The sequence below is a fragment of the Protopterus annectens genome, chromosome 3.part1, assembly GCF_019279795.1.
Source record: "Protopterus annectens isolate FY-2018-M chromosome 3.part1, PAN1.0, whole genome shotgun sequence".
In the NCBI taxonomy this organism is placed as follows: domain Eukaryota; kingdom Metazoa; phylum Chordata; order Ceratodontiformes; family Protopteridae; genus Protopterus; species Protopterus annectens.
In genome coordinates this window covers 1300711907-1300721955 of record NC_056732.1, presented here as the reverse complement: position 1 = coordinate 1300721955, position 10049 = coordinate 1300711907, and the positions used below count along the sequence as shown (strand labels likewise).

At 40.3% G+C, this 10049-nt stretch overlaps 1 protein-coding gene across 1 annotated transcript in view; it reads left to right on the top strand.

Moving 5' to 3' along the window:
• Positions 1-1127: 1127 nt before the first annotated feature.
• Positions 1128-10049, top strand: part of CIBAR1 (CBY1 interacting BAR domain containing 1) — a 1541282-nt gene continuing 1532360 nt past the window's right edge. The window contains exon 1 of the mRNA XM_044067346.1: positions 1128-1298. Coding sequence (XP_043923281.1) covers positions 1270-1298 — 29 coding nt within the window. The 5' untranslated portion in view covers positions 1128-1269. The remainder of the gene's footprint in view (positions 1299-10049) is intronic.

Sequence of the window (10049 nt, the reverse complement as noted above, 5' to 3'; positions counted from 1 at the left end):
TTGGTGAGAAAATATGCATGGAACAAAGCAGTTTACACTATTTATAATTACTATTGTTCTGGTTATATTTTAAGGCATGGTGGTATAGCGGTAGCATTGTTACCTCATAGCAAGAGGTTCTCCCGTTCGATTCTCGGCTTGTCTTGGTGAGAGTGCCTTCTGTGCGGAGTCTGCATGTCCTCCCCGCGGTTGGGTAGCGTTTGAAAGACATGCGTGCGTAAATGGGTGTGCCTTTGTTGAAGGTTGGGCATCGAGCTGGCACCTCGGCATTTCGTAAAAAAAACTCTACTGCCAATCATTAGCGGACCGGAGTTCCGCTGTGGAGACCCCTTACTGGGGAAAAAGCCGAAAGACAAACAAGCATTGTTCTGGTTATATTTTGTCTGTTCTTCAATTTGCGTTTGAATATTGGTATTCCACAACTCCATTGGAGTGGGCAGGGTTGTATAATTATGTATACAAATTTTATGTTAATCAGCATCCATATTTTTGGCCAGTTGTACCTACTTTTCAGGAACCTTTGTTCAGATTTTTATGTTTCCAGATTGAGAGGTACGCGCAAACCACTTTAACTTTACTGCGACATAAATACTACTTAAGAGTCTAACACACTGATTGCATATTTGACTGCAATAAATAATAAAATAAGACATCAGGATTCACCAGCTTATCAGAAAAATGACTAATGAGTGAGTGGTCTTTAAACTGGAAATCTAAAATGTTACTGTTATAAAGTGTAGAGCTTCCTTTTTTTGGAATGTACGATGAAATATTGCCACAATGTGTACTTAAAGCAAAATCGCGTATTACCTATCAACCTTCCACCTCCAAAACGTGGAACACTATATCTTAACAATTGTGGAACATTTACCAATTACTTGTTGATCTAGGAAGCTCGCCGTACGGTTTCTGTTTTTACTTAGTAACAGATTGTTTAGTGAATCAATATGATTCAGTTCTAATCAATATACTTTTTACATTGATATTTGTAAAAATAAATGTTTTAACGATTAATGAGCCGTGAAACCCTTTCAGTGTAAAACAGATATTTAAAAAAAAACATAAAATGAAGAACGGAATTCATACCGAGGTATATAAATTTGGCGTTTTTTATTCACAAAATTACAAAGTTCGTGGCATCACGTGGTACGCCACACCATGGATCTCTGAGCTGGATTGACGGGCGCTCTGTGGAATGTGACAGGCAGTCGGGTGTTGAGTATGAATAGTTCGCAGTTGTTCCAGCCTTAGTGACGTTAGAGAGCGACAATGAACCGTCTGCCGGATGTTAGAACTAGGTAAGCAACGGTTGATTTTAAAAGGGAGAGTGCCTTGTTCAGCCTCAAGCCTGTACGTTTGAATTTGGTACACGTACATAGAAGAAAATACAAGCTTTCAACGAGGCCTATGATTTGTTCCGTTAATCCCAAACGATGAGTTATAAATGGAAAATGTGTATTTTATTGTACACCGAACCGTACATCTTAAACTGTCCGTGATTTTTATATCAAGAATGATGGTTTATTCTTTCTGCGGCTGGCGATTTTTGTGAGAAAAGGTGACAGATTACACTTAATAACGTCTAGGATTTAGACGTATTTACAGCAGAAAATACGTGTTGATTCTAATTATGCCAACTTCTCAAGTAATTCTGCTAATGTTTTCAGAAAGTATTCCTGACTGTCCCCAATTATTTCCGGAGTAGTCTCTGGCCAATGTTCATAGGTGTTTACTGGGTTAACGAGCACAACGGCCTTTTTAAGCCTAGCCATGCATTCCAAATCTGTGGCAAGTTCTGCTACCCTTGATAAGTGTAAGCATGGGCCTGGGAGATGAACCATTTTAAAGGTTACCTGTGTCCATCGGAGGCATAGGTGCCAAACAAGGGGTGAATTTCCGGGTTTCCATCGTTAGGGAGGAACTCTGCTTCACATGGATGGAGAGCCTGTTCCATAGACGGGGAAGTCTTTGGGATACATACCTCTCTCTCCACCAGGTCCTATTTATATCATATGCAAGGTTTAAGTCAGAGCAGGTAAATTCTGGTGCGTTTGTTTTGTGGATATGCAGGAGGCCCATCAGAGTGGGGTCTGACAATGCCCTGTATGCCAGGCATAGATCTCGTGTCAAAAGCCTGTAGAAGACAGAATACAGGGATAGGGCATTGAAGCGGTCTGCCTAGGGTATAATACTTGCGCCCTATATTCTTTTAGTGAGGAACTTCAGTGGACGTTCCAGTTGGATATGCCTGGTTAGATATACCAAATGGGGCATTATACTCAGTGACAGGTCTGATAAATGCCGAATACAGTGACACAATGACTTCCTTAGACTTGGATGCCATACCTTTTAAGGCGGTCTGCATAGGACATATTACTTAAGCCCTGTATTCTTTTAGTGTGGAACCTCTGTGGACATTCCAGTTATTGGATATGCCTGGTTAGATACATACCAAATGGGGCATTGTACTCCGTGATAGGTCTGATGAATGCCAAATAGTGACACAATGACTTCCCTGGATTTAGATGCCATATCTTTGTTTATAAGTTGCGCAGCATAGAATGATTTCCTCACCACTGTAGACGTGAAGATGAAAGGCTAGATTACTATCTATATGTGTCCCTAAATTCCTGACTACTGGGTCAACTCTAAAGCATCTCTCGCACAAAATTTGCGAGGCAGCATGGTGGTCCATCATATATTAATATTCATGCCTTTAAACAATTTACATTTTATTAATTTTATGTGTTAATCTACTGTATATGATTGTGGAGTCTTTCTCCCTGGGCCTCCGCTGAAAAAGGGTACTAGCTCAGTCGGACTATCACGGTCAACAAATGTCAGATAAATAAATAATAGACCTGTTAAAGCACTGAGTTTTGTTTGTTTTTATTTTTTAGGGTGGAAGGTTCAAAATTAAGCATACTATTTTATTTCGTGATGTTCAGTTAAAACAACTGCAATGAAAGTTTTAATGTTGGGAATCTCTCAAGGTTTCACATTAGACTCAGGTGTTTTGAGGATGCATGTTGTGGCTTAGTTTAGTTCAGGCACCCGTGATGTCCAGCCTGCTTTACATCCATGTCACTCTGACAAAAGTATTTTAATTTTTTTGTCCCTTTGGGATGCAACTGCAAGGCAGGTTATTGCCAGCACTAAAGTTGGTTTGCCTTTGTGGTAGTAAGATGCCTTCTCAATGGGGGAACCCCACCTTGGTCTGCAACGATTGTTGCGATTGATTCTTTAGTAGAAATAAATATGCTTATAGTTGCTAAACAACTAGAGATGTGTTGCTATAAAATATCTGCTGCTGTGCATTAATTGAATGTGACTACAGCTGCCTTAATAATTTGTCAGTATAATATGATTATCAGTTCGTTGCAGTTGGTCAGCTGTATAAAATCCACACATTGAGTAATCACCAGATATGTGCAAAGGGTTGTACTTGGAAGGATGCTGGTCAGGGTAGTCCATTTCATGAGCATTAACAATTATCTCCAATAAAAAACATTGAAGTTCAACCCATAGTCTGACAATAAAATATGATTTAAAAAAGTCTGAGAGGTCTGTGAAGCCAGTAGTCATCATTGGGTCCAGGCCTCGACCTCAGCCTGCCTGCTATTCAGGAAAGCACTGTCCACCTCACGTTCTCAGCACCAAGCTGCTGGGAGGGAAGGGATGCGGTCATAACCTGCTATAAAGAGGGCCAAGTTGTCCAAACCTGTCCTATCACCAGGCCCTGTTATAAAAAATATAGCCTTTCAAGACCACTTCCACAAAGACTCTTTGTTGTAAAACCTAGGCCTACTCAGTCTAGCCCTTGCTGGAGAAGGTAAAAACCCGAAAAAGCAGGAACCTCATCTTGGCCGCTAGCATGATTGCCCTGCTGGGTAAGCATAACCCTGATTTCCTTAAGTTGCATATATTTTTCCTTTTTTGAAGAAAGGGGTATGTGGGAACTTCTTGCTGTTGCTGCATGCTACAAAGATGCTGATCCTAAGTCTTCTCACTTTTGTTACCTGCCCGTTCCTCTGTATTGTCTTTCTGATCAGGTCTTCCTGTCCCCCCTTGCCTTATTGTCACTTTTTAATGATTGTGTACTTCTCACCCTGCCTGCACCCCCCCCCTTTTTACCAAGTGCATTACTTTCCAAAGACAGATACGCTGGACCTGTGATGCCTTGGCCCACTTTTGTTATGCTGACGTAGCAATATAGTCCAATTCTTAGGTTCAATCAGCCTAAAATGTTAAAATGTTACTCATTATTGAACTCTTTGCAGTCTGTCTCACTTATTCAGTTTTACTTTAACTAGAAGTTATAAGAACTTCCATAAGGGTTGGTTTTATACTGTTTTTTTTTTTTTTTTTTTTTTTTTCTTGCTTCCTCACCTCTCCACAACTGACTGTTAGCTGCCATCGGCTGCTTGCCTCATTTACATGGTCTGCCGCCAGACTTTAGCATTCCCTGGATTCAGTTTGAGTTGTGTGTTGGGGCCAGTGAGGAGATCGAGAGTTATGGTGCAGTGCCATACTACTACAAGAGAGTATGCCATAACCTCCACCACCCTGCAGTAGCTTTTCAAGCTCCATAGTGATTGCCTTTGAGAGGTGTATCTTTAATTTTGCCCATGTGCCGCCTCCTGACCAACAGGTATACAGGTTGTATTGTGGAGCTCACTAGGCTCCTAATGCTGACATTGCAGTAAGCTTAAGCAGCTTTCCTTCTCCCAGGATGGATGAACCAGCATCGACCGCTTACTCCCATCCTTACCCATGCAGTTCCTCCAGCCCTCATGCCACTATTCCAGCATGGGTCATCTGGATTTCATTCAGGGCTTTATCTTTATCTCAGTGCTGGGATGTGGGTTTTATTCTTTTAAGCCAAAACAGAAAAACAGAAAATTTAATTCAAGTGTAAGCATGTTTTGGAAAGTGTTGACTAACTAGGAACTTGCCAGTTTTTGCATGGTGTTTCTCTCACTTTTAGCCGAATCTGAATATCTGGAACTCCACAGACATGCTGCACATTGCTGCCTTTTGATGTCTAGATTGCCACATTGTGTGATTCCCCCACCCTCTATTTTAGGGTATTCACTCTCTCTAGCTGTAATATGTGAATACAGTATCACGAGGCTAAATATCCTGTTATGAATCGAGTCTGTTACCAGTCTTCAGTATACTTAGCCCAGAGTCCTTTGCCTATTTCTTTCACTGACACTATAATTTTGGTGCTGTATATATTTTGTGTTTTGTACCTTTATCAGCAGTATGAGTAAGTCTGGAAACTCCCCGGGCACGATACAGTACAGAATAAATAAGGTTTAATAACTATTATAAGACAAAAATAAAAAGATAAGCTCTTTCGTCCTCAGAAATTTGGATTTCATGAGATAATTAATCATTTAAAAAAACGGCCTGAAATAGTTTAAGATCACGTGATCCACACAACCACAAATAAAGTGTACTTAGAGGAATACAAAAATAAATGAAGTTAAAAGCACACAATGTATATAGTATGTTTTACCTAGACCATATTTATTTAAAATATGCTTTTTTTTTTAACGAACTTTGTATTGAAATGCTATCCTTTAACCTTGGAGGAGTTGCTTCAAATTTTATTTGCCACCAGAGTTCGTGTTTCTCAATACAGATTTTCCATGGTCCACCCTGAACACTAACTAAGACCTGCTCAATAATAGTAAAAAAAACGATGTGAGGGATATTTAAAAATATGCATGTACAAGGCATTAGTAGTATGTTCTACTCGTATTTCATAATTATGTTCATGTATGCGATCCCTGCTCCTTTTCTTTTTTTTCTGATGTAAAATCCTTCACACATCTGACATGTAACACTAGAGGTATTATTTATATTATTTTAAATAAATTTACCAGGGACTTAGTATTTCATATTTTTTACATAAATATTTCCTTCCGACAAATAGGAACATTGAGAACATGCCCCACACTTCTACAGACCTCCCTATTGTGTTTTCTTAACTGAGACAATATTGTCATACAATGTTTTAAAACTAAAGCCATTTTTGTACACAATATGTGGCTCTTTGCCAAGTCACTCACACAACATTAAATCATTGTTGATAAGGTGCCAATTTTTCTTTAAAATCTACCAATCTCAAAACTGTCTATAGAAAATGTAGTGATGAACGAAGTCTGGTACTTGACATTTGAATTATAATTATTATGGGCCTCTGATAAACTTGTGGGGGGATTTGATTCACCTTTATTTTCTAGAGGAGTCACTTTTTTTTTCTTTAACTGCCTGTGCTTTAATAGGGTCCAAAAAGTATTTGATAGCCCCTATTTAAAAACATGTTACAAAGCAATTCACACTCTACTAAAAAGTCTTCGAAGTTAGAGACCATTTGAGAAGCACAAACTAGTTGTCTTTCACAACAGCACGTTTTTGGTACAAAGGATGATTGCTAGTAAACTGAATAAATTAGAATGGGCAGGATTCACGAAGCCTCCGTGTAGGAGTTACAAGGCTTACACGGAGGCTGCAGTTACAGTGTGACGTCAGCATGTCATGCATATGCATGAGGGTATGCTGAATCACACCTAAGGCTTACACGGTCCATGGAAGACAGTAGGGGGCGTGTCCGTAGGCCGAGCCCTGCAAACGGACACGCCCCCAGAAGAGTAAAAGTGCCGAAAGTAAACCCCCACGACAGAGTCCATGGAAATGTGAATAAACACAACACAGCACATGCCCCCACAGACTATGAACATAAAATATATAAATGAACATGTTATATTTTTTTAAATTGTAAAGATGTTTGCCCGTGAGTGCGCTCGTTTGCGTGGGCGTGCCCGTAGCTTAGCCACAGTTAGCAGTAAGTGGAAAAGCATATAAGAACTAACTATGCGAAGTAAGCCAAAAAGCAATAGCGTAGCGGTAGAGACGTCGGCTGAAGAGCAGGCAGTCATGGTTCGAGCCCCCACAACATCAATTTTTATTTTTAGTGAAATAAGCACGAAACAAGTCCCTGACATATATGTACACACACAAAATTATATTTTATGTAAATTGTAATGAAATGGGCCATTTATTTTGAAGAAATTAGATAAAATAATAAATGCCAGATGTGCCTATAGCTGAGCTACAGTTTAACAAGTTGAGTGCATCTGCCCGAAGGTGAGCAGTGGTTTAACAGGTGCAAAATGACTGCCCTTAGGTGAGCAGTGGTTTAACACGCTGAAACTATGTGCCCTTAGCTGAGCTGAGCGTAATATGCTTGCTGACAGCCAAATGAAGCGTAAACCAGCGTAACCCGTTTGTGCGGAGCTGCGCGCCGCGCCAACAAGCTAACCAACGGGCAACGTTGAGCAAGCTGTAACAAAACTGCCTTTACACAGACACACCTCCTAGCCTGTGTAGACGGTCATAAAATATAAAAAGCAGTGACCAGGTTCGAACCCAGGATACCATGCACCATAGTCAAGGTACTGAACCACTAAGCCATGACAGCTGTACTTAGAAATGCAGTAATAGCAAATATATAGGAATGAATAGAAAGAGGAGCATGACAAAGCAGGTTTTGTGAAGCTGATACAATTCCAAAATGGCCAATCACAGATAAGTGCTGGAAAAACGGTATATATAGGCCCCATAGGCGGGAATACACAGCATAACCGATTGTAGAACTAACTTGCAGCCAGAATGTCAGGAGTAGGTGAGGGTAGTTGCTTTCGAGCACAGAGGTGGGGCGTTGAGGAGTCCAAATATATGGTTTGGCTCCTTGTCCACAATCATGAGGCCCAACTCATGCAGGGCCAGGTCCTGTGGGGAGCATATAGGGCTGAGACGTGGGACCGGTTGGCTCATGATCTTACCAGTGCCACAGGGATTCCAAGGACTGGTGAGCAGGTCCGTCACCACCATGCGGACCTGAAGAGACGCAAGCAGGACCAACTGAACCTTTGGATACAGGAGGCCCGGCAAATGCCCAACGCCCCACTACTGAGTAAGTTACATCTAATTAAGTATGCAAGACATTAACCTAGCTGACATTATGGAGATGTGTATTCCAATATTACTTTATTTATATTACAGCTGCAGGTGTCCGTTCTGCAAACCGCAGAGCCTATGGCGATAGGCTGGTGCGGTTGCGCCACCAGGCAGGTCAGTAATCCTCCCCTTGTAACTGTAAATAAATATAAAAGTATGACAGTTAGCAAAAGAGTGCAGTGTAGTCACTAAATAATAAAATGTGCAAGTAACTGTGTAAGAGTGTTTGCAAGTATTGCTTGATTGCAAACAGAAAAATGTAAATGTCTGAAATAAAGATGTCTCACCTGTAATATAATAGTACACAACCTGCAGTAGGCTGAAAAGTACAGTTGCAGAAGATGAGCAAAACACATGTGTGAAATATATCCCTGTTGAAATACTGAAACATGACAGAAGTGAGACTGTTGGAAAGGATTGTAATAACTACAGTTAAAACATGTCAGTAAAGCCTAGAAGTAAGTACCATCCTGAATTGTAAAAATAAAACAAGTGAGAAAGAGCTATGAATCCACCAATAAAGTAGTAATAACTCCTGAATAAAGTATACTGCAGTCAGTACAGAATGAAATTAAAAGCAGAACCAAACTGCGAAATGTGTTCAAAATGTTCCTGCAGCTGGAATGTGTATCCCAAAATCTGGATATGTTGCTCTCAGACTGCAATATGCAGATAGTATGATTGTCTGAAATACCAAACATCCACAGTTGTCTGTAGCTATATAAAGCAAATGTAGCAGGATGATGTAGCTGAACAGAGCCAAAAAAAAAAAGGGGCCCCGGGGGGGGCCCCCCCCCTTTTGGGTTTTTTGGGGAAAAGGGAAATTTTTTTCCCCCCAAAAAAACCCCCCAAAAAAATTAAAAAAAAAACAAAAAATTTTAAAAAAAATTTTTTTTTAATTTAAAAATTCCTTTTAAAAAAACCCCCGGGAAAAAAAAAAGGGGGGGGCCCCCCCCAAAAAAAAAAATTATTTTTTTAAATTTTAAAAAATTTTGGGGGTTTCCCAAAAAAAAAAATTTTTCCAAAAAGGGTTTGTGTTTTTCCCCCCCCCCTTTTTTGGGGAAAAAAAATTTTTTTTTTTTCCCCCCCAAAGGGGGTTTCCAAAAAAAAAAAAATTTTTTTATTTTGTTAAATTTTAAAAAAAAGGGGGAAAATGGGGGAAAAGGGGGGGGTTTTTTTTTAAATAAATTTTTAAAAAAATTTTTTTAAAAAAAAAAAGGGTTTAAAACCCAAAAAAAAAAAGGGGGGAAAAACCCCCCAAAAGGGGAAAAAGGGGCCCCCAAAAAGGGGGCCCGGGCCCCGGGGAAAAAAAAGGGGGGGGGGCCTCCCCCTTTTTGGGGGGGGGAAAAAAACCCCCCCCCCCCCCCTTTTTTAAAAAAGGGGGGGAAAAAGGTTTTTTCCCCCCCCCCTTTTTAAAAAAAAAAAAATTTTTTTTCCCCCCCCCCTTTTGGGGGCCGGGGGGGGGGCCCATTTTTTTTTGGGTTTTAAAAAATTTTTTAATTTCCCCCCCCCAAAAACCACCCCTTTTTTTTGTTTCCAACCAACCCCCCCCCCCTTTGGGCTTTTTTTTAAATTCCCCCCCCCCCAAAAAAAAAACCGGGGCCCCCCCCCCCCCTTTTTTTTTAAAAATTTTTTTGGGGAAGGGGGTTTTCAATTTTTTTTTTTTTTTGGGCCCCCTTTTTTTTAAAAATTTAAATTTTTTTTAAAAAAAAAAAAAGGGTTTTAAAAAAAAGGGGCAGGGGGGGGGTTCCCCCCCCTCCAAAAAATTTTCCCTACTGCCCCCTTTTTTTCCCCCTTTTCCCTTTTTCCCCCCCCTTTTTTTTCCCCCCCCCCCAAAGGGGGGGCCCCCCCAAACCCCGGGGAAAAAAAAACCCCAACCCCCGGGAAAACCCAAAAAAAAACCCCCCCCCTTTTTTTTTAAAAAAAAAAATTTTGGGGGGGCCCCCCCAAACTTTTGCCCCTTTTTTTTCCCCCCTTTTTAAAAAAAAAAAAAATTTTTTTTTTTTAATACCCAAAAC